A 24,945-nucleotide genomic window follows, 5' to 3' on the forward strand; every position below is an offset into this window, starting at 1 on the left:
AGTTTCAGGATACAAAATCAACATGGAAAAATCAGTTGCATTTCAGTACGCTAACAGTGACCAATCAAAAAAGAAACTAAGGAAACAATCCAATTTGCTATAGCATCAAAAAGAATAAAATACCTAGGAGTAAACCTAACTAAGGAGGTGAAAGACTTGTACACTAAATTACAAAATGTTGCTAAAAGTAATCAGAGAAGATACAAGAGAATGGGAAGACATTCTGTGCTCGTGGATTGGAAGACTCAATAGCAATAAAATGTCCATACTACCCAAAGTGATCTATGGATTCAATACAATCTCTTATCAAAATACCAATAACGTTTGTAGAAATGGAAAGGAAAAAAAGCCAATACTGGTATGGAATCTCAAGGGATCCCGAATAGCCAAAACAATCTTGGAAAGGAAGAACAAAGTTGGAGGCCTCATGCTTCCTGATTTCAAAACATACTACAAAGCAGAGTGGTAATCAAGACAGTGTTGTACTGACATAAAGACAGATATATAGACCAAATGCAACGATAGAGAGCCCAGAAAGAAACCCATACACATACAGCCGTTCCTTTATATTAGCAGGGGCTTGGTTCCAGGACCCTCACAGATGCCAAAATCTGTGGATGCTCAAGTCCCTTATATAAAATGGTGAAGTATTTGCGTATAACCTATGCACATCCTCCCATATACTTTAAACCATCTCCAGATTACTTATAATACCTAATGCAATGTAAATAGTTACCAGTGCACAGCAAATTCAAATTTTGCTTTTTGGAATTTTCTGGAACTTTTCCCCCCAAATATTTTCTATCCCCAGCTGCTTGAATCCACCGGTGCAATACCTTCGGATATGTTGGGCTGACCGTATTGCCAAATGATTCTCTACAAGGGTACAAGACCACACATAGGAAAAGGACAGTCTCTTCAATAAATGGTTCTCAGAAAACTGGATATCCACATGGAAAAGAATGAAGTCAGACTCTTACACCATATACAAAAGTTAACTCAAGGTGGATTAAAGACCTACACACATGACCTAAACTATAAAACTAGGAGGAAACTTTAGGACTTTGGATTTCACAATGATTTATTGGGTGTGACACCAAAAGCGTTGACAGCAAAAGCAAAACTAGACAAATGGGACTACATCAAACTTAAAACCTTTTGTGTATCAAAAGAAACAATCAAGAGAGTGGAAGGCAATCTATGGAATTGGAGAAAATATTTGGAAATCATATATCTGATTAGGGATTAATATCCAGAATTTATAAGGAACTTCAACTCAACAAAAATGTCTGATTTTAAAAACGGGCAAAAGACTTGAACAGACAGTTCTCTGAAGAAGATATACAAATAGCCAACAAGCACATGAAAAAGCTCGACATCACTAATATGAGAAAGGCAAATCAAAACCACAATGAAGTATTACATCTCTCCCATTAGGGTAGCCACTATCAAAAGAACAGTAAATGAACAAGGGTTGGTGAGGATGTGACCAACATCCTATTAATTGGAACACTTGTGCACTATAGGTAGGAATGTAAAATGGTACAGCTGATATGGAAAATAGTAGTTTTTGAAGTGTTTCCTCAAAAAAATTATAGAATTACCATATGATCTGGCAATCTTACTTCTGGTTATATATACAATAGAATTCAAAGCAGAGTCTGAAAGAGATATGTGCACACCCATGTTCATTGCAGCGTTATTCACAATAACCAAGAGGTGGAAGAAACCCAAATATCCACTTAAAAATGATAAAGATGGCAAGTGTAATGTGATGTGTGTTTTACTACAATTAAAAAAACATATTACAAGATCCAAGCGATGGCACAGTGAGAAATGAAAGTTTAATGATCAAAGGAAGTCACAGACCCATTAAGAATTGCTCCTCTGTTTGCTGTAGTCCTGTGGGACTCATGGACACAAGCCCTGTTGGCTTTCAGAGCTAGGTGTTTTAGGGACCCATCCCTGATGTGAGAACCTTAAAAGTTGGGGCACAAGATGTGGGTCCAAACCTTTCACTCCTCAGGGAGAAGGTGGGAATTGGGGGTTCCCCGCCCAATTGTATGGCCCTGTACTGAGGGTGAGGTTCATGGTGAGAGTGTGTCTCAGCCTTTCCTACCCATTTTGAGGTGAGTATTTTCTCATCTACTCGATGTGTAGAAGTCGCTAAGCTAGTTTCTGGATTTCTCCCAGAGGAATTGCTCTGTACGTGGCTGTACATTCTGTGTGTCCATGGGAGGAAGGAAGTTCATGAGCCTTCTATGTCACCATCTTGGTCCCTCTTCATAATAAGGAAATTTTTTACTTATAGAAAAATGCAAGGAAGTGCTCAAAAATTGATGGGGACTTGCCAAAAGAAACAGGAACCAGCTTGAAAAGTCTCATGTTGGTCAAATTTGAGACAATTTAAGGATCAAAATTAGTAATGACGGTAGTGGATTATCACATGATTATTTTTAATTTTTATTGATATATATTTGATGTATAACATTGTATAAATGTAAGGTGTACAACATGTTCATTTTTAATAAAGAATCCATGTGTCCGTAAGATATTAAGAGTAAACAAAGAAAATGGGAGAGATGGGGGAGCTTTTTTGTATAGGAATATTACAACTAATAAATGTAGAAGGAAGGATAGAAATATGAAATCATTTACAATCACCATTGTAATAACTGATTGGGGCAAGAATCATCAGTGGATGTCAGAACCATTGGTAAAAAGCTGTAGGGAACAAGATACTTTCAGAACCTCAAAGTATTATCCCATAGATTACTATACATACCTTTACAATAGAGAAATTTGGCAAACACTGCCTTGCCCAAATGATCAAACTTGATGTCACTACTGATGGGACAAACTGACATAATGTACATCGTGGTGTGGGGTATATAAGGATACATTAATTATGTAGTATTTTTGCCCCCCCAAATTAAAAAAGAAAAACTAAATCTAATCATGAGGAAACTGAAATCCAAAGATTAGGGACATTCTGCAAAACAATCTGTTTGGAGTCTTAAAAAATGTCAGTCATGAAAGAAAAAAAAAGGCTACAGACCTGTTTTTATATTAAAGGAGACTAGGCATGAAAACTAAATGCAATGTGTGATCCTTGATTGTACCCTGAATTAAAAAAATAAGAAACTGTAGAGTTCTCAGAGCTCCTGGTATGAGCGTCTTCCCTTGGGTGGATTCTTGGCTTTTCTCCCAGCATGGCCCCCAAACACCAGTCTTCACTTCCACCCCAAGCAAAGAAACCAAAGAAACCGAGACTGACTCCTGCCTCCAGGCCAGAGGAAACGTCTGCTTCTCCGAACTTGACCAACGAAGAAAAAGAACAGCAAGAAGCAATTGAACATATTGATGAAGTACAAAATGAAACAGACAGACTTAACGAACAAGCCAGTGAGGAGATTTTGAAAGTAGAACAGAAATATAACAAACTCCGCCAACCATTTTTTCAGAAGAGGTCGGAATTGATGGCCAAAATCCCAAATTTGGGGGTAACATTTGTTAACCATCCACAAGTGTCTGCACTGCTTGGGGAGGAGGATGAAGAGGCACTGCATTATTTGACAAGAGTGAAGTGACAGAATTTGAAGATACTAACTCAGGTTACAGAATAGATTTTTATTGTGATGAAAACCCTGACTTCGAAAATAAAGTTCTCTCCAAAGAACTTCATCTGAATGAGAGTGGTGATCCATCTTCAAAGTCCACTCAAATGGAAATCCAGAAAGGATTTGATAAAACATTCAAATCAAACGCAGAATAAAGCCAGCAGGAAGAGACAGCATGAGGAACCAGAAAGCTGCTTCACCTGGTTTACTGATCCTTCTGATGCAGGTGCAGATGAGTTAGGAGAGGTCATCAAAGATGATATTTGGCCAAATCCATTACAGTACTACTTGGTTCTGGACGTGGATGATGAGGAAGGGGAAGGAGAAGAAGATGATGATGAAGAGGAAGAAGGATTGGAAGATACTGATGAAGAAGGGGATGCGGATGAAGGTGAAGAAGATGGAGATGATGATGAGGGGGAGGGAGGAGAGAAAGATGAAGGAGAAGATGACTAATGGAACACTGATGGATTCCAACCTTCCTTTTTTAATTTTGTCCAGTCTCTGGGAGCAAGTTGCAGTCTTTTTTTTCTCCTCCTCTTGTGCTCAGTCGCCCTGTTTTTGAGGTCTCTTTTCTCCTTTATACCATGGCTCACAACTTATTTTGGGGGAAAATACCTTGAGCAGAATTCAGTGGGAAAAGAATCTCTACCCCTTTCTGTTCCAAATTCATTTTTATCCTTTCCTGTCTCAACAAAAACTTTATGGAATCAACACCACCATTCTCTGTGGGAAAAAAGAAAAACCTTCTGCTCCCTTAGCTCTGCTGGAAGCTGGAGGGTGCTAGGCCCCTGTGTAGTAGTGCATAGAATTCTAGCTTTTTTCCTCCCTTCTCTGTATATTGGGCTCAGAGATTACACTGTGTCTCTATGTGAGTATGGACAGTTAGTGTTTACCAACATGTATCTGTCTACTTTCTCTTGTTTAAAAAAAGAAAAAAAAAACTTTAAAACCACACACACAAAAAAAAACTTTAAAAAATGGGGTTATAGAAGGTCAGCAAAGGGTGGGTTTGAGATGTTTGGGTGGGTTAAGTGGGCATTTTGACAACATGGCTTCTCCTCTGGCATGTTTAATTGTGACGTTTAACGGACATCTTTGCAATTTAAGATGACACTTTTAAAATACAATTCTCTCCTAATGATGACTTGAGCCCTACCACTCGATGGGAGAATCTGCAGAACCTGTAGGATCTTATTTGCAATTGACATTCTCTATTGTAATTTTGTTCCTGTTTATTTTTAAATTTTTCTTTTTGTTTCACTGGAAAGGAAAGATGATGTTCAGTTTTAAACGTTAAAAGTGTACAAGTTACTTTGTTACAATAAAACTAAATGTGTACACACACACCAAAAATAAGAAACTGTAAAGGATATTATTGGGACAATTGAGGAAATTTAAATAATGGGCCGATTGTAATTGTATTTATGTTAAGTTTCCTTAGAGTGAATAGTATATAGTACTTGCATGTAAGGATAGCTTTGTTCCTAGGAAATACCCGCTGAATGTTTAGGTGTGAAGGGTCACAATAGCTTCAAGTAACTGTTTAATGGATTGGGGAAAAACAGATAGATAGATAGATAGATAGATAGATAGATAGAATAGGGAGGGAGAGAGAGAATGTAGCAAAACATCAACAAATGGTATGCCTAAATGAAGTGTATAGGGTGTTTATTTACTTATTTTTCTTTTGGCTGCATCCTGCAACTTGCAGTTTCCCTGACCAGGGATTGAACCCATGCACTCTGCATTGGCAGGCAGATTCTTTTTTTTTTTTTCGATATCAATGACCAAACTTTAATGAAATAACATTTACGCTTCACCAGCATTATTTCTAGATCAATTCAGTGGTGATTCAACAAAATGAACAGCTCATTTAAAAGGATGCATAGTATTACTATAGAGGAAAGAAGTATGTAATATTGAAGAACATTCACTTTTTAATCACATGAATACAAACCTTACCACGTGTGAGTTTGGTAATGTCCACTATGTCCCTACTCTCTCTGATAGAAATCTCTCAAATATAAAATGTGAAGAGTCCCTACTTCCCTGTGTCATTATAAAGACAAAATAAGATCACATCTGCAAAGCCCTTGACAAAATTGGACTTGTTATGAAAACTCAATAAATGGAAACTCTTAATTATTGTAGACTCTTCTATTTCTTCTATTGTTAGATTTTAGATTATTTCCTATTTTTTCTAGAAATAACAGTGAACTATACATCTATTTTCGTGTTTGTTTATATTTTACAGTATATTTACAGGCTCAAGTTCCTGAAGTCACAATACATATTTTTAAAACTCAGACATAGGTTAATAAGTTGCATTCTAGATAAATTATATTAATTTATACTTTTACCACCAGGGTGTGAGAAGGCCTATCTCAATAATCCTTTACAAGTGGATTTTTCTTTTTTACATCTTTATTGGAGTATAATTACTTTAGAATGGTGTGTTAGTTTCTGCTTTATAACAAAGTGAATCAGTTATACATATACATTTATGTATACATATACATATACATATACATGTTCCCATATCTCTTCCCTCTTGCGTCTCCCTCCCCCCCACCCTCCCTATCCCACCCCTCTAGGTGGTCACAAAGCACCGAGCTGATCTCCCTGTGCTATGCGGCTGCTTCCCACTAGCTATCTATTTTACGTTTGGTAGTGTATATATGTCCATGCCACTCTCTCGCTTTGTCACAGCTTACCCTTCCCCCTCCCCATATCCTCAAGTCCATTCTCTAGTAGGTCTGTGTCGTTATTCCTGTCTTACCCCTAGGTTCTTCATGACATTTTTTCTTAAATTCCATATATATGTGTTAGCATATGGTATTTGTCCTTCTCTTTCTGACTTACTTCACTCTGTATGACAGACTCTGGGTCCATCCACCTCATTACAAATAGCTCAATTTCGTTTCTTTTTATGGCTGAGTAATATTCCATTGTATATATGTGCCACATCTTCTTTATCCATTCATCCGATGATGGACACTTAGGTTGTTTCCATCTCTGGGCTATTGTAAGTAGAGCTGCAATGAACATTTTGGTACAGGACTCTTTTTGAATTATGGTTTTCTCAGGGTATATGCCCAGTAGTGGGATTGCTGGGTCGTATGGTAGTTCTATTTTTAGTTTTATAAGGAACCTCCATACTGTTCTCCATAGTGGCTGTACCAATTCACATTCCCACCAGCAGTGCAAGAGTGTTCCCTTTTCTCCACACCCTCTCCAGCATTTATTGTTTCTAGATTTTTTAATGGTGGCCATTCTGACTGGTGTGAGATGATATCTCATTGTAGTTTTGATTTTCATTTCTCTAATGATTAATGATGTTGAGCATTCTTTCATGTGTTTGTTGGCAGTCTGTATATCTTCTTTGGAGAAATGTCTATTTAGGTCTTCTGCCCAATTTTGGATTGGGTTGTTTGTTATTGAGCTGCATGAGATGCTTATAAATTTTGGAGATTAATCCTTTGTCAGTTGCTTCATTTGCAAATATTTTCTCCCATTCTGAGGGTTGTCTTTTGGTCTTGTTTATGGTTTCCTTTGCTGTTCAAAAGCTTTGAAGTTTCATTAGGCCCCATTTGTTTATTTTTGTTTTTATTTCCATTTCTCTAGGAGGTGGGTCAAAAAGGATCCTGCTGTGATTTATGTCATAGAGTGTTCTGGCAGGCGGATTCTTAACCACTGTGCCACCAGGGAAGTCCCTCGACTACTGTTAATTGAGTCAAGGGTAGGGCATCTTACCCACAAACATCTTATCTATAGATTGGCAGGGGGTTCATGAGATGGACTGTCTTAAGGAAATCGATCCTCTCTTTGGGGAATTTAGATCTCAAGACATGAAGAGTTGAACAGCTATAGCAAGATTAGAAATCATACATACGGGCTTCCCTGGTGGCGCAGTGGTTGAGAGTCCGCCTGCCAATGCAGGGGACACGGGTTCGTGCCCCGGTCCGGGAAGATCCCACATGCCGCGGAGCGGCTGGGCCTGTGAGCCACGGCCGCTGAGCCTGACGCGTCCGGAGCCTGTGCTTCTCAACGGGAGAGGCCACAACAGTGAGAGGCCCGCGTACCGCAAAAAAAAAAAAAAAAAAAAAGAAATCATACATAAAGAAAAGCAGGGGTGCACCTGAAACAAGAGTACCAAGATGGCAGAGTCCTGGGATAAGAACTGATCAAAAACTTACTAATGCTGAGGGAGTGACAGCCAGGTCTACACTGGGTCCTAAGGGCCACCCAGTTTCTGAGCTACGTTCCACTCTCTGTGAGACCTACATATTCAGCCCTTCTTGTAGTGACAACTAGGGTTCCTGAACTTCCATGGGGCCCAACTGTGTGTCTGAGGTTCCTGTTTCTCTATGTATTCTTAAAATGTACCTCCAGGTTTCAGTTAGGGTTGTTCCAGTTCAAGTAGCGGGAATCCTAACTCAGTCTACCTTAAACTGTAAGGAAATACATCTCAAATAACAGGAGTTTCAAAGGTAGTGAGCTCTATAAACAGCACTATCAGGGCTGAAGCTCCGTATCTCTCAGTTCTGACCTTCCCCCCCAGTTGGCTGTAAACAGCAGTTGGAACAACATGTTCCTTGTTCATATACAGGTTAGGGTACGACAACGGGTTAGGGTTAGGGTACGTGTTAGGGTACGGGTTAGTGTTAGTGTACGGGTTAGGGTTAGGGTACGCGTTAGGGTTAGGGTTAGGGAACGGGTACGATTTAGGGTACAGGTTAGGTTACGACAACAGGTTAGGGTTAGGGTACGTGTTAGGGTACGGGTTAGTGTTAGTGTACGGGTTAGAAAGAAATAGGGTTTCTTCCCCAAACCATGTAATAAAAATCCTGCTCGTCAGCATGATTGTGCCAACTTTGGACAGATGCCAATCTTTGAATGGCCTAAGAAATGCCACATGCAAGGAATTCCCTGGCGGTCCAGTGGTTAGGACTCTGCACTCTCATAGCTGAGGGCCCAGGGTTCAATCCCTGGTCGGGGAACTAAAATCCCACAAGCTGCGCAGCAGGGCCAAAAAACCAAGCCAAAACAAAACAAAATAAAAAAGAAATGCCACCGGCTGATTAGGTTAAGCCAGAATCTCTGAACCAATAAAAGGCAAGGGGATGATATGGACATGACTGACTTTAACTGCAGCGACCTACTCTTGGAGCTGAAGATAGTCATCTTTTTCTCAGTGACATGGGATATGTAAGGGGAGATGTGGACTCCTGAACAAAACTAGGATTTTATCAAGAAGGAAGAAAGAAGGAAATGGATGTCCTGAAGGCAGACAATAGTATTCACTACACCTCATTCTCAAACAAACCTGTTGTTTGAGGTGGAACTATACAAGTTGGAACTGTTTCAGCCTAGAGAGAGTTTCTGAACATCAGTTTTTTGAAGTTTTCCTCAAGTAACCCACTTTAATGTTTCTTAATTCTCCTTTAATTTTCCCACGTAAAAATATGTAATACTTCATACATTCAAAAGCATACATTTATATTAAGTATATATGATATGTGTTTAAATGTATACCTTTGTATGAAATACTGTATAACATATATAGATACTATAAAATATTACATACATAGAGTATATTTAAGGGATAAAGAATATTACTAAAATGAACACCCTTGTACATATAACCTAATTTAAGAAAAAGAATATTACCCATAACTTTGACACTTTCTATATAATCCTCTCTGATTACATTCCCTCCTTCTCTCACCTCCACCCCACCTCTTAGGTAACCACTCTCCTGGATTTTGTAATTGTCATCCTTTTGGTTTATTTTATAGTTTTACCCATTACTTGAATACCTTAACAATATGTTTGTAATGTGTATGCTTTTGAGTTGCCTATAAATGAAAACATGCTGTATATAGTAATTTTTGTGGTAGAATATACATAACATATAATTCACCATGCTAACCATTTTCAAGTGTACAGTTCAGTGGCATTAAGTACATTCACACTGTTGTGCAACCATCACCACCGTCCAACTCCAAATTTTTTTGTTTTCTAAAACTGAAACTCTGTACCCATTAAACAAAAACTTCCAATTCTTCCCTTCCCCCAACTCCTATCAATCCTGATTCTATTTTTTGTCTTCATGAATTCGACTACTCTAGTTACCTCATATAATTGGAATCATATAGTATTTGTCCTTCTGTGACTGGCTTATTTCACTTAGCATAATGTTCAAGATTCATTCATGTTGTAACATGTATCAGAATTTCCTTCCTTTTAAGGTTGAATAATATTCCATTGTATGTATAAGCCACATTTTGTTTATCCATTCATCAGTGGATGGGGCACTTGGGTTGCTTCCACCTTTTGGCCATTGTGACTAATACTGCTATGAATATGGGTGTACAAATACCTGTTCAAGTTTCTGCTTTCAATTCTTTGGAGTATATATCCAGTATATAGTTTTTTGCAACTTTCTCTTTTTTTCTGAGTTATGTTTGTGAGATTCATCCATGTTAGTTTTAGCTTTAGTTCACTCACCTTAATTGCCATATGATATTTCACTGTGTGAATATTAAACAATTTGTTTATTCATGCTCGTATAGATGATCATTTCAGTTTTTGCAGTTTTTAATATTAGAAACAGAGCTTTATTCTTTTACATGCCTCCTTGTATATATGTAAAAAAGTATTTGTAATCCAAGATAATATACTTAGAAGTGAAATTGTGTCATAAGGCATTGTATGTCTTCAAATTATTGAAGATAATATATTCTCAAATTATTCTTTAAGTACTGTACACATTCGTACTCCCATAAACAGTGTGGGAGTTTCTGTTGCTCCACAGCCATATTAGAACTTGTCATTGTCAGTGTAACAGATATTGCCAGTTGTCCCAGCATTCACTCTTCCCTTCTTCCTTTAATAATAGGTCTTATGAGTTTTATTTGGGTTGCCCAAGTAGAAATTTTATTTCCCAGACTTCCTTGCAGTTAGGCATGGCCTACCATTTAAGTTGTAGAGAACAGGGTGTAATTGAAAATGATAAGTATCTCTTCTGGGTTATGACCTTAAAAGGCATGCTCCTTGGGACTTCCCTGGCCTTCCAGTGGTTAAGACTCCGTGCTTGCACTGCAGGGGGCCTTCGACCCCTGGACAGGGAACTAAGATCGCACATGCTGGGGGGCAACTAAGTCCGCATGCCGCAACTGCTGAGCACGCACACCACAACTACAGAGACTGTGCACCATAACGAAGATCCTGTGCATCGCAACTAAGACCTGACATGGCCAAAAATAAATTAATTAATTTAAAAAAAATTTTTTTTAAAGGTATGCTCCCCTAACCCATTCTACCTCCCTACTGACTAGATGCAGATTTGATGGCAGGAGCCAGAGCAGCCACCTTTAACCCAGAGATGGAAGCTTTAGGTTGAAGATGACGACTTTGGACTGCTTACCTCTGAATTGTTCTATGAGTGAAAATGAACTTTTGTTTTGCTTAATCCACTGTACTGCAGTGTCTCATTGCTATAGCAGCTTGGACTACTTCCTAATTAATACATTTATTCTTTGATTTTAAAATCATTCCCAATTTTTCCTTGCTCAGAAAGCCTCTGTTTATTCTCTTTCAAAATCTTTGTGGTGGTATTCTTTTTGCATTTGATTGATAATGCTAATCTCCTTTTTATGCCCAGGTCTTTGAATACATTTGCCTGAAAATGGAGGCCCTTCCCCCAGGGGAGTGGGTATTTGTTGCTTTTGTTTGCTCACATCCTCTCCTCCTTTCTAACCGTACCCAGACTTTTTTCTTGGCATGTTACACTCAAATTATATGCAGTTGTATTAGGATTTAGATCAGAGTGCCCAGCCTTTTCACTATAGATGTTGAAGGGGAGAACTGGAGAATCCTTCCTCTTGTTAGGGGAAACACTGACTGAAACTGCCAGCCCTGGCCAGGCAACATAGTAACCACTTGCATGAGTTATCTTAAACAGGAGGTCCTGGTAAGCAACCACCAACCGGAAGAATTCGGGAAAGGTCAAAAGGAGAGAGGAGATGCCAATCCATATGTCCTTCCAACCTCCCAGAATCCTTGCTGGAACCCATTTTGGCCTGGCACTGCGCGAGCCACCAGGAGGGAGCCTGAGTCAGAAAGATTGGCCAGAGACAACCCGAAAACTAACCCCATTCCCATAAAACCCAAGACTGCAAGCCACGTGGCAGAGAGTCCTCCCAGGTTCCCTTACCCTCCTGCTCTCCACCTGAGTGCCGCTTCCCAATAAAGTCTTGTTTTGTCAGCACGTGTGTCTCCTCAGACAATTCATTTCCGAATGTTAGACAAGAGCCCAGTCTTAGCCCTGGGACAGGTTCCCCTTCCTGCAACACTCTCACCACCCCCTATATCGGAGAAGGCATTGAGTGGCTAAAGGAAAAAAAAAAAAAAGAGTTTAACTTTGTTTCATACAGCATCCAGAGCTTTGATAGTAGAATAGCTCCTGGATTGGCTTTTTCCTGCTCCTAGACCTAGTTATATGGCCTTCTTGTCTGTTTTGTGACTTCCATAATATCTTTCCAAATATATTTCTTTTAAAGTTTTAGCTGCTGCTATGGATAACATCCAAAGAACTGTAAGGGATCAACTACTCTCAAGTTACAGGCTCTCCTAAACTGTGCAGATCCACTGGGAATGAAGGACTGACCACATGCAATTGAGATTACTTATTAACACCTATGGAGTTTATTTTTAGGATAAAATGAAAGCGTAACTCCATGGTGATAAGAAGGGAAAGAAGTACTCACACTGCCAAGGTTATATATGACCAGGTTACCCTGAGCCTAGACACTATCCATCCCAAATCTTAAGGGGTCCAATAGCAGATAATCTGCCTCTAGATCCTGTTGTTTAGAATGGTACAAACTGCAAGAGGCAGCAGGGATTTTATTCCACAAAATAATACGCAAGCCACCAGCCAATCAGAATATGGCTTCAAACCACTAACCAATCAAATGTCACCCCCTTGTCCCCGCCCTCACCCAAGTCTCCCTAGTAACAGCAAGAATGAAACATAAGGAAAGAAGGGCAGCTAGATTTTTTTTTTAATATTTATATATTTATTTGGCTGCACCGGGTCTTAGTTGCAGTATGCGAACCCTTTAAGTTGTGGCATGTGGAATCTAGTTCCCTGACCATGGGTCGAACCCTGGCCCCCCCTGCACTGGGAGCACAGAGTCTTATCCACTGGACCACCAGGAAAGTCCCGGGCAGCTGGATTATAAACCTAACCCAGAGAAGGCTCATGCTGAGTTGATTTTGACAGTATTGACAATTAACAGCTGACCCCCCCAGAGTTTCCCACACAAAACCTTCCGTGTGATTTAATTCATCCCTTATTTCATTTTGAATAAGAGCACTTTACGTTTTCATTGTAACTTTACTTTTTACATTCTAGATTAGTAAAATTAGTCTCTAAAAAATGGGCTTGGGGTTGATCATATAACTTGAAATTAATATTACTAAAATGTCATGAGGAGAGTATTACACAAACAATGAGTTTTCTTTTAAATAATTTTCTGGAGATGGGTTCTGTATAACGAAGATGGCTGTGACTTTTGAAAATTAATTGTGCAGGCTACAAAATTTGAATGGCCAACTATATGTTAGTTCCTTAAGTGTAAGAATGTAGCAGATAGAGGCTTCCCTGGTGATGCAGTGGTTAAGAATCCGCCTGCCAATGCAGGGGACACAGGTTCGAGCTCTGGTCTGGGAAGATCCCACATACTGCGGAGCAACTAAGCCCGTGTGCCACAACTACTGAGCCTGTGCTCTAGAGCCCGCGAGCCACAGCTACTGAGCCCGCATGCCACAACTACTGAAGCCGGCGCGCCTAGAGCCGGTGCTCCACAACAAGAGAAGCCACTGCAATGAGAAGGCCCTGCTTGCCACAACTAAAGAAAGCCCGCACGGCAACAAAGACCCAACGCAGCCAAAACTTAAATAAATAAATAAATAAATTTATTTTTTAAAAAAAAGAATGTAGCAGATAGGATTTCCTATAGGATCTAGAACAATGCTGATATCTATCTTGAAACAATGAGGGGAACGTGGAAGGGCCTGTTTTAAACAGCGTTGCTGTTTCCCTATTAGGTGCCTTGCTGAGGGAGGGTTTCTGGATACAGGGCCTGGGGCCTGACAGCTAGAACCTACCATGCCAGGTAGGAAAGGAAAAGGCAAAGAGAAAGCTTCCTGCCTTCCTCAACCTAATCTCATCTTTCTTTGTCTTCCACTACCATCACTTTTCTTCTCCTTCCCACTCTTAAAAACTTTAAAAAAAATTGTGAGGTACAAAACACAAACAGGAAACCACAAGGATAAATTTACAGCTCAGTAAGTTTTAACAAAGCAAATATTTATGTAATTACCACTTGGTTCAAGAAACAGAACATTGTTAGCACCTAAAACCCTACTTGTGACCCCTCTTGGTCACTACACTTTTCCTTCTCCCCAAAGGCAACCACTACCTTCCTTTTTTTTTTTTTTTTTTTGGCATGTGGGATCTTAGTTCCCCAACCGGGGATTGAACCCATGCCCCCTACAATGGGAGTGCAGAGCTCTAACCACTGGACAGCCAGGGTAGTCCTTACCTTCACTTTTAACATTATGATTTAGTTTTGTCTATTTTTGAGCTATATGTAAAGTCAATTTTACAGTAACTATTCTTTTGAACTTCCATCTTTCACAATTTTCTTGGAGGTACATTAGTATTGAATTATACAAACAGAAAAGTGCACAAATCAAAAGTGGTTCAGCTTGATGAACTTCTCATAAACTGACCATACCTATGTAACAAGCACCCAGATGGAGAAACAGCATTAGCAGCTCCCTTTCAGTCACTATCCCTCCACTGTCCTGAATTCTAACACTATATATAAATTCTGTCTATTTTTGAACTTATATATGTGAAAACATATAGTATATATTCTTTTCTGTCTAGCTTCTTTTGCTCAACATTGTGAGATTCATCTGAGTGGTTTCATGTAGTTATAGATCATTCATTCTCTTGGGTGTTTTGTATTCCATTGTACAAATATACCACCATTTGGTGATCTATTCTAGTGTAGGTAGACATTTGTGTTGTTTTCCAGTTTTCAGCCATTACAAATAATGTTGCTGTGAACATTCTTGTACATGCCTTCTGGTGAACATATATATGCATTTCTGTTGGTTATATGTTTAGGAGTGGGATTCCTGGGTCATAGGCCCTGGGGCTGTTCAGCTTTAGTAGATAGTGCCAAATAGTATTTCAGAGTAGTCATCCCAATTTGCACTCCCACCAGCAGCATATGAGAATTCCATTTATTCCATTCTTTGGCTTGCAGCTGCATAACTCCATTTCTGCCTTCACCATCACATGGCATTCTCTCTGTGTGCTGTCTTCAAATGGCCATCTTATAAGGAGACCACTTGGGCCCATCCTACTCCAGTATGACTTCATCTTAATTAATTACACCTGGGACAACACTATTTCCAAATAAGGTCACATTCTGAGGTGCTGGGGGTTAGGATTTAAACATCTTTTTTGGGGGGGTGTAGGGGGGACACAGTTCAACCCGTAACAGACATGATAGCAGTGGACATCTCTTCTTGATCTCAGTGGGAAAACTTTCAACTTTTCAGCATTAACTGTGATGTTTGCTGTAGTTTTCTTAGTAAATACTCTGTATAAGATTAAGGAAGTTTCCTTTTATTTCTGGCTTGCAAATCTTTTTAAAAATCATAAATGGATATTGAAATTTATGAAATGAAAGAAAACATTCTTTTTCTGCATCTAATGAGATGATCATCTGATTTTCTCCTTGTCTGTTCTATAGTAAATTACATTTATTTTTATAATTTTCAAAGAGAATTTCAATTGAAAATATTAAAATTACAAGTGGGATTTCTGAGTTGGGTAATGTTCTGTTTCTTGATCTGTACACAAGTGTGATTGGTTTGTGAAAATTCACTAAGCTGTCCACTATGATTTCTAATTTTATGTATATACTTTATATTTCAATAAAAGCTAAAAGAAACACAGCTAAATTCCTATTTGAGAATGAAAAGCTTTTTCTTCCAAAGGAAACTTAGCTGCCCCACTTTCCGCTCACATCCACCTCCTATGAGAGGTGAAGATCTGGGTTATTAAGATGGAAGCAAGGTCAAACCTGTAAGTGGTGCACAACTGACACATTGACACACTTAATAGTCTCAGAGTTAGGTAGGTTTTTGTTTTGTTTTGTTTTCAGAATTCAGTGTGTATCAGCTTTGTTTTTCAGTGATTCTCTCAAGCCAAATGGGTTCATGTTTAGTATTACATGAGATTGGATTATTTTCTAAATCCAATCTGGTCCTCTCTAGACAATCTTGTTATCTGGCTTTTGCTATCTTTCCTTTGACTGATATTCTCCAACATAAAGTCTTCTGCATTGAATTATTCTAAAGAATTCCCTTTCTTCCCTTTTACAATACCTGCAGGAATTGATGTACTCTTACATTCTGTCTTCAGAATACATCTTCACAGATTTGTTCCTAATTGGACTTTCTGTTAGAATTGAATTAAGTCTATTCACTTAATTTGAGAAGAACTGACATCTTCATAATTTTTCCTCTTTTCATTCAGAACCATGGTAAACCTCTCCATTATTTCAAGTCTAATCTTATTCCACTCGGATATGAGTCTGTATAGTTCTGTAGTTTCCTTTATATAGATTCTGCATATTTCTTATTAGTGTTATTCCTACCTGCTTCATGGTTTTTTGTTGTTGTTGCTATTGTGAATGGAACCTTTTTTTTTTTTTCCATTCAAAAGCGAACCCGTAGAGCGATAGGATCTCTACCACCGCTCTCAGCTGTGAGACTCTATGGTTCCTTGGCTATATAGGAACATTCAGCTCGCCCCAACATTATCCGAACCGGAAGGAAGGTGGCAACCGAGAGTCGCCAAGCAAAGGGCCGCTCTATCTTGCCTTTGTTCTCCTCTCGGTGGCTACTGCGCAGGCGTAATCGCCCCGGTACCGTCCCCACCTTCCCGGTCGCGGGCGCAGCTCGGTAGCGCCGGCGCACTGGCGCGCTCCGTTTACACGCTCCGGGGCCTGTAGGCGCCGCGAGTTCCGGCTGTCGCCGTCGCCGCCGCAGCTCCTGGAGGTCGGTTGCGACGCGTAACGACGCCGGGACGAGCGCTGCGCCTTCTTCTCCGATATGTACCCGAATTGGGGCCGGTATGGCGGGAGCAGCCACTATCCGCCGCCGCCGGTCCCGCCGCCACCGCCGGTGGCGCTTCCTGAGGCCTCGCCGGGGCCCGGGTACTCGAGCTCGACGACTCCCGCGGCCCCCTCCTCTTCTGGCTTCATGAGCTTCCGCGAGCAGCACCTGGCGCAGCTCCAGCAGCTGCAGCAGATGCACCAGAAGCAAATGCAGTGCGTGCTCCAGCCCCATCACCTTCCTCCGCCCCCCCTGCCGCCCCCGCCGGTGATGCCGGGGGGCGGCTACGGGGACTGGCAGCCACCGCCGCCGCCGATGCCCCCGCCACCTGGGCCGGCTCTCAGCTATCAGAAGCAGCAGCAGTACAAACACCAGATGCTCCACCACCAACGAGACGGGCCTCCTGGTTTGGTTCCCATGGAGCTGGATTCTCCCCCTGAATCTCCCCCAGTACCGCCAGGGTCTTACATGCCCCCGTCTCAATCTTACATGCCTCCACCTCAGCCACCACCCTCGTACTACCCCCCGGCCTCGTCTCAGCCCTACCTGCCTCCCGCTCAGCCGTCCCCTTCTCAGTCCCCACCTTCCCAGTCCTACCTGGCGCCCACCCCATCTTATTCTTCCTCTTCCTCTTCCTCGCAGTCCTATTTGAGCCATTCCCAGTCCTACTTGCCCTCTTCTCAGGCATCTCCTTCCCGCCCCTCCCAAGGCCATTCTAAATCCCAGCTGCTAGCTCCGCCACCGCCGTCCGCCCCTTCTGGGAATAAGACAACTGTCCAGCAAGAGCCTTTGGAGAGCGGGTCCAAGAACAAGAGTGCTGAACAGCAGCAAGCTGCCCCTGAGCCAGATCCCTCTACGATGACTCCACAGGTAAGAAAACATCTGCCCAAGCTGCGCCTCTCACCTAGAGGGCCCTAAGTGAGCAGGCCTGGGGGCTTTACCCAGTGCTTAGCCTAATTCCAACACACGATAACTGGCTAATTTACACTCCAGAGTATTCCATAAAAGTCAAAGGTCTGACATCCCAGCTTTTCAATTAGCTAAATGTGGATTATTAAAAGAACAGTGTTTGAAGATATTTCTAGACACCAGAGTGATGGGGTGGTTCAAGAGTTACTTCTCAGATATATTCCTTGGTTTCCTTTGATCATGCTTCTAGGTTTTATTGCTGTTGCAAAGGGCTTTTTTGTTGTTTAATTGTAACTTAAACTAAAATTCTATTTTAGAGGCAGCATAAAAAAGAAGCTTCTCAAAGGGCTGACACCTGAAATGCATATGAATCTTATGACCAGTTAGTTTCTTTAAAAGAAAATTAAGGGCCACTGATAGCTGTCAGCTTCCTGAATTAAGAAGTCTCAGCAAATGAAGGGTGGAAATCTTGTTCTAATCAGGAACATCCTAATTATGTTTATAGATGTATATGCAATACCTAGGGAAGTCTACATATTTGACCTTTTTGGGAATCTGTTGGTCATTTAAGGAACTGACCCATACATCCTGTTCTCACATCACTTAAAGATAGTTTTGAGACATGACCAATTTGCTGCATTGCATTGTTGTTACCACTTACTCCACAGTAACAGCCTTGGAATTCGGCCAAGTTTTAAAAAAATGGTGGTGACATCTCTTCATTCATGAGAGAGCCAATCTTCTAAACTTCTCTTTCAAGTGATGCTTCCCTGTCAAAGATTGATAGGGTAGCAGTAATAAATGAATTCCTGTCTTCAGAAAGAAGATAAAATTAAAGTGGAAGAAATAATGTGTTTTGGTTTCTTAAAATAGACACTTTTAGCAATTAGTAATCTACCTAGATTCCCTCATGAAAAAAGAGAATCTTTTAATCTACAAGCTCAGATTTACATATAAAGATTTCCAAAAGATATTATTCTAATTTTACAGTGGTTTGGCATTAGAAATTAAGAAGAGAAACAGGTTGGTTTTTTTTTGTTTTTTTTGCATCTTTATTGGAGTATAATTGCTTTACAATGGTGTGCTAGTTTCTGCTTTATAACAAAGTGAATCAGTTATACATATACATATGTTCCCATATCTCTTCCCTCTTGCGTCTCCCTCCCTCCCACCCTCCCTATCCCACTCCTCTAGGTGGTCACAAAGCACCAAGCTGAAAACAGGTTGTTTTAAGTAAGCAAGATGTGGTGCTTGGCGCATCATCAGGAGAAAACACTTGAGCTGCTGGGGTAAAACAGTAGAATGAGAGATTCTGTTAGCTTACACCAAATTAGTACTATCCCATCAGGTTATTTCTCCAGATTCCTCCATTATAATAGAGATGGAATTTTTGCCCCCTTTACCACCGCACTCTGAGATTTCCAGTGCTTTTGTTGTCCAGCACTCTCAGAGTTAGTCCAAGCCAAAATATGACGTTTATATCCTCATCTCTACTGGACTTTTTCTGGCCTCTTAGACAAATGAATTGTTTTTTGGTAGTGGGGGATGGGGGGCGGGAGTCAGACCGCTCCTTAATATGAATATTTAGCACGAACGCTGTTTTTGTTTTTCTGCCTTTGTACCCTTGTCTATAGTGAACTTCTTTTAGTGCTTTGACTATTCAGTGCCTCAAATTCTTTGATGAGAGCCGTAAAGAAAGTGGTGGAAGATGAGATTTGAGAGGTGGGAATGGGCCAGATCAAGAAGGCCCTTGCTAAGCCTCTTTAGGTTTTTTTTACCTCTCTCTAGAATTCATCCCAACTTCCTCAACCCTCTCTCCCCCCTTACAGTTGTATTGCTTTCGAGGCACATCTCAAATATCAGGGTCTCTATGAAGCCGTGCTTCAGCTTACCTGTGTGGTTTGGTTCTGTTCTTCAAATCTTAAGTCCCTTGCAGACGGGGACTGCCTCACTTACCTTTTTATCCCCTGTAGCACCTAGGCCAGTGTCTTGCCAATTTGTCAGCTCTCCACAAAGTTTTGTTGAATAAGATACAAGCGTTGTCGTGTTCTAGACTTAGGATACTTTGGTGTATTAGGTGGTAAACATTTTCTTCATGCCAGTACCAGTCTCTGACAATTAACCCTTCTTTGTTGATTCATATTTTATTTTTGGAATATTTCATTAAAAATTTTTTTATGGTGAAAGATTTTAAACATGCACAAAAGTAGAGAAAATGGTATGATTCTCCCCATATACCCATCACTCAGATTCAACAGCTATCAAGATTTTGCCATGTATGCTTCACCTAGGCCTTTACTGTTGTTCTTTTTGTTTGTTTGTTTGTTTTGTTTTGTTTTGTTTTTTGTGGTATGCGGGCCTCTCACTGTTGTGGCCTCTACCGTTGCGCAGCACAGGCTCCGGACACGCAGGCTCAGCGGCCATGGCTCACGGGCCCAGCTGCTCCACGGCATGTGGGATCTTCCCGGACCGGGGCACGAACCCGTGTCCCCTGCATCGGCAGGCGGACTCTCAACCATTGCGCCACCAGGGAAGCCCCTTTACTGTTGTTCTTGCTGAAATATTTTTAAATGAATCTTAGATCTCACATCATTTCCTTCCTACATTCTTAGACATTTTTTTTAAAGGACTTTTTCTAAGGTAAACACGTTATAACACCTAACAAAATTAACAGGTTTCTATCATCTAATACCAGATCTGTTCAGATTTCCCCTATTGTCTCATCATACTAATAAAAATAATTCCTTGATATTATCCATGTTAAAATTCCCCCATGGACTTAATAAAGTTTTGATGGTTTGTTCAAATTGGGATTCAATATAAACATTTTGGGGCAGAATAATTCTGTTGTGCGGCTGTCTTGTGCATTGTAGGATGTTTAGCAGCAACTCTGGCCTCTACCTGCTAGATACCAGTAGCAGCCCCCAGTTGTGACTACCAAAAATGTTTCCAGATATTGCCAAATATCCCCTGTGGGGCAAAATCACTCTCACTTGAGAATCCCTGATTTAGGTCAGTCTCTCCTATTCTGTTTCTCTACCCTTGCCATTGAGCTTGTTGAAAAATCTGTGTTAGTTATCCTGTAGAATGTCCCACGTCCTGGATTTGTCTGCTGTCTCGTTGGTATCATTTGACTTGTTCCTCTCTCTCCCATGTTTCTTTTTGTAAAGTAGGCATTAACTGTGCAACCTTCTTAGATTTAAGTTCACCTTTCTTTTGGCAAGTGTACTTCGTAACCTAGGAAGTGCTGTGTACTTCATTTGCATCCCATCAGGAGTCACTCAATGCCTGGCTGTCCCATAGTTAGTGGTGCCAAGATTGATCAAGCTGGGGGTGACTGGTTTCTCTGCTGTAAAGCTTCCCATCAATCTTCAATCTAATATTTCATCTAGTGGTTCATCCGTTGATGGTCTTTGCTTGAGTAAATTATTTCTTTGTTAGAGGTTGCAATATGGTGATTTTTTTTTCTGCTGTTTCTTCTATATTTACCATAAGGAATTCTGTAAAGAAAAACTTTCACTCATGAACTAGGGCTGTTTGATTGGACATACAGTTAGCATAGAAAAGACAGGATAAGTGCTTGATATTCTTCCATTTAATTTCTAGTTTTCAGAGTAAAGTGGTGATATAATGGAATGTGTCATTTTTGAAGAATTAACTCTTCTGTGTGTTTTAAAGGACTGGCTAGTTAAAATGCATACTGGTCTTTTTTTTAATGAACTGTGATTTATTCTTTTATTCTTAAAACTTATTTAGGTAAAGCTGTTGACTTTGATTAGAGTTTTTAGTCACTATCTAATACTTAAATATATATTGAGTAACAACTGTGTGCCAAGAACTGTGCTTAGTACTGGAGATGAAATGGTGAACAAAATAGACAAGGTACCTGCCCTCATTCACTTGTTCCAATGCGGGGAAAAGACATTTAAAAAGTAATTGAAGACGTGTAAGGTGCTGTGGAATTATAAAATAGAAAATATCACTAGACCATTCCATAAGGATTAGGAAAAGGTGAGCTTTTTTAAGGGCCTTGCTCAGGGTCTAGCACATAGTAGGTGAAGAATAAATATTTTTCAAATGATTGAATATAGCTGGGAGCTCTAACCTAATTGAAGAGACCTCCCTTTGCAAGTAATATTTCAATGAAACCTGAAGAATGGGTAGGAAATAACCAGATACGAGTTCAAAGAATTAAGTTCAGTAGGGCTTACTGAAGGTACAAACCAGGCCAGGGAGGACCTATGAAGACTTTATCCTAAGGGCAGTAGGAAGCCATTGAAGGATTTTATATAGGCAAATGTGACAGATTGGCTTGTTTGAAAGTTCACACTGCTTTGGGGAGAGTGGAATCGAAAGGAGCAAGAGTGATTTAGAGAGAATAGTGAATAGAGTGATCCAGGCAAGAGTTAGTAGTGGCTTGGACTTGGATGGTGATGGAGGAGATGGAGAGAAGTGGAAAGACTGGAGAAATATTTTGGTGCTAGAATCCAGTTGGAGATTGAGTAGTAGTGGAGAGGGAGGCATCAAGGACAATTCCTGGGTTTCTGGGATAGGAAACTGGGTGGATGGTGGTTCCATATACTAATAACCTACAGGAGGGGGAAGAACAGGTCTGGGGAGGAAGGGAAAATGATGAGTTAAGTTTTAGACTTACTGAGTTTAAGATCCTTGAGACATAAGATTCTAAATGGAGATGTCCAGTTAGAAGTTAGATACAGGTCTGGAGTCTAGAAGTGAGATCTGGGAGACATAGACTTGTGAGTCATCGGCATAAAAATGGTATTTGAAGGCACAGAAATAGATGAGGTCTCCTGAGGAGTGTGTGTAGAGTAAGAATAAAGTTTAAAGGACATTGAGCCTAGCCCTGCAGAACCACAGTACCTAAGGGAACCAATGGGAAGAAAGGCCAAATAGGTAGATGGAAAATCAGGACAGTGCAGTGCCACAGAAGTGAAGGGAAGACTGTTCCTAGGAGGAGGGTGTAGTCAGCTGTGTTACTGCTGAGAGGTCAAGCAAGATGAGGACTGTGAGTTATCTTTTGCATTTACTGACATGTAGATTATTGTTGACCTTGGCAGGAGCAGTTTCATAGTGACTGAAGCCATATTGCATTGATTTGAGGAGTGATGGAAGGTGAGGAAATGGGGATGGTGAGTATAGACAACTCTTTTAAGAAGTTTGACTGAAGGAGAGAGAGAGAGAGTATGTGGGCAGGAGCTGGAGGAAGAGGCACAGTAAAGGAGTTTTTTTTTTAAGATGGGACCTTAATTCCTGGAATAGAGTGTGAACTTCAAAAATGTTGAAAATAAATATATTTTAAATAAATTTAAAAAATGGAAATCCATTTCATTATTTTACCAAGTCCCCCCTCCCCATCCCACTTGCTTTAGGCTATGACATTGAACATTTAATGTTACAGGCATTTATCCTAATCAACCTGGACAGGAAAGGCAACCTTTCAAAATTAATCTTTAAAGCATCACACACATAGACGCATGTGTTCATTCATTCATTCATCCATTCATTCATTCATCCATCCTCTCTCTCTCTCTCCCTGTCCCTCCTTCTTTATATTTCCCTACTTGGAGAATCTTTTAGTACCTAGTTCCTTACTGTACTGGTAGCAAGTGGTTAGTAAATACTTGCTGAATTAATTAGCATCTTTTTTGGTATTTATGACAGATACATCCTTACTTTTTAACTCTATTCAATCTCTCTTTTTTTTTTTTTTTTTTTTTTTGTGGTACACGGGCCTCTCACTGTTGTGGCCTCTCCCGTTGCGGAGCACAGGCTCCGGACGTGCAGGCTCAGCGGCCATGGCTCACGGGCCCAGCCGCTCCGCGGCATGTGGGATCCTCCCGGACCGGGGCACGAACCCGTGTCTCCTGCATTGGCAGGCGGACTCTCAACCACTGTGCCACCAGGGAAGCCCTATTCAATCTCTTTTTGAATGTGACATTTACTGTGATTTTCCTCTACCTATGAACTAACATCCCATATGAGATGGAGTTGTCTGATATAACGGGACATTCAGAAGAACTGGCTACTATTTCAGCTTCATTAGCAAGTCCAGGCAGGTTTTATTCCTTTTTAAAATAGAGATAAAGCAGCCTTCTCTGGGGTCACTGAGGACATTTCTGAATGATTTCATCATTATTCATTTGCAGAGCTTTAAAAATGTGCCAAAGCCTCGTCCTAGGATTGAATTAGATCTGGTTTCTGCTTATTGGGTTCATATTAAATAGAAATTGATCTGCAGTGCATACTGTTAGTAAATCAACAAGTACCTGAGCTCCTAACAAAGTTCTTAACCTTAGACTAGGTCTAAGACAAAGATAGAAAGCACAAGAATAAGGTGGGTATAAATTGATAAGGAATCTAGACCTGAATAATCTTCCTATCTATAGCCACTGGCTTCTAGTTTATGAAAGATAGTTTGCATCTTTGTACATTTTGGTGATGCTTTCAAAGTAACTTAAAAAAAAAGGAAACTTTTAACTTCTACTTGAAAGAGTTTATTCATTTTTTAAAGCTAAAAAACAAGCCTGTTGCTGTTTTCAGTATTTTCATACAATAATGGAAGAAAGTTGTGTTCTAATACCACATAATTGTTGACTATCATGAACAGTGTGTTGGTTTTTTTTCTTTCTTTTTCATGTTGAATAGTAAAAGTAATTATATTTCAGGAACTGATGATTATGTGTATGATAATAAAGAAGAGAAAAACCCAGTCATGACCCAAACTTCAGGATGGAGTTAGTGAGATGGAATTTACTCTTCCAAAGAGATGTAGCAAGTTTCAGGTCATAGAAATTAGTAGCCTAGAAGGGAAGTCTTTAGCTGATCAGCAACTATTTATTGACACTCTACTGTGTGTTCCAGCACTATGCTTAAGCACCAGACAGGATATGAGAAAAGCATGAAACACCTCTCTCCCAAGACAGTTACTTTCTGCAAATGAGAAAACAAATAACAAGACAGTATGTTTCATGAGAAAAGAGTATCATGTATATTTGCATGTGGAAAATTGGAGAGGATATACAGTAAAATAGTAACAGTATAGGAAATCCTGGTTATCCAGAGACAATGAATCTCAGTGAATGCAAGTAAAATGAATCCATTTAACACAAGGACCAAAAGTTTATTGTAAAAAGTAAAAAATTTAATTTGGGACACAATCTTGAAAAATAAAGCTCAAAAATCA

The 24,945-nt window shown here is 40.2% G+C and overlaps 2 protein-coding genes and 1 pseudogene across 7 annotated transcripts in view; all 3 read left to right on the top strand.

Moving 5' to 3' along the window:
- The window catches only part of FCF1 (FCF1 rRNA-processing protein), a 35,625-nt gene extending 23,730 nt beyond the window's left edge, over nucleotides 1–11,895 (top strand). The window contains exon 8 of the mRNA XM_027120028.1: nucleotides 10,964–11,895. Within this exon, the coding sequence (XP_026975829.1) occupies nucleotides 10,964–11,003 (40 nt within the window). The 3' untranslated portion in view covers nucleotides 11,004–11,895. The remainder of the gene's footprint in view (nucleotides 1–10,963) is intronic.
- Nucleotides 468–4,965, top strand: LOC113627467 (protein SET-like; annotated as a pseudogene).
- A 4,804-nt stretch (nucleotides 11,896–16,699) lies between the features above and the next one.
- The window catches only part of YLPM1 (YLP motif containing 1), a 66,483-nt gene continuing 58,237 nt past the window's right edge, over nucleotides 16,700–24,945 (top strand). For 2 of the 6 annotated variants that reach the window (XM_027120031.1, XM_027120032.1), the window contains exon 1: nucleotides 16,706–17,702. In XM_027120031.1, coding sequence (XP_026975832.1) covers nucleotides 16,830–17,702 — 873 coding nt within the window. In that variant the 5' untranslated portion in view covers nucleotides 16,706–16,829. Of the gene's footprint in view, nucleotides 17,703–22,828; nucleotides 22,892–24,945 lie in introns of those variants that run through there. The other 4 variants (XM_027120035.1, XM_027120034.1, XM_027120033.1 and 1 more) reach the window with 4 other exon arrangements.

The sequence above is a fragment of the Aethalodelphis obliquidens genome, unplaced genomic scaffold, assembly GCF_003676395.1.
Source record: "Aethalodelphis obliquidens isolate GAN/ISIS:26980383/991018 unplaced genomic scaffold, ASM367639v1 scaffold21, whole genome shotgun sequence".
Taxonomy (NCBI): domain Eukaryota; kingdom Metazoa; phylum Chordata; class Mammalia; order Artiodactyla; family Delphinidae; genus Aethalodelphis; species Aethalodelphis obliquidens.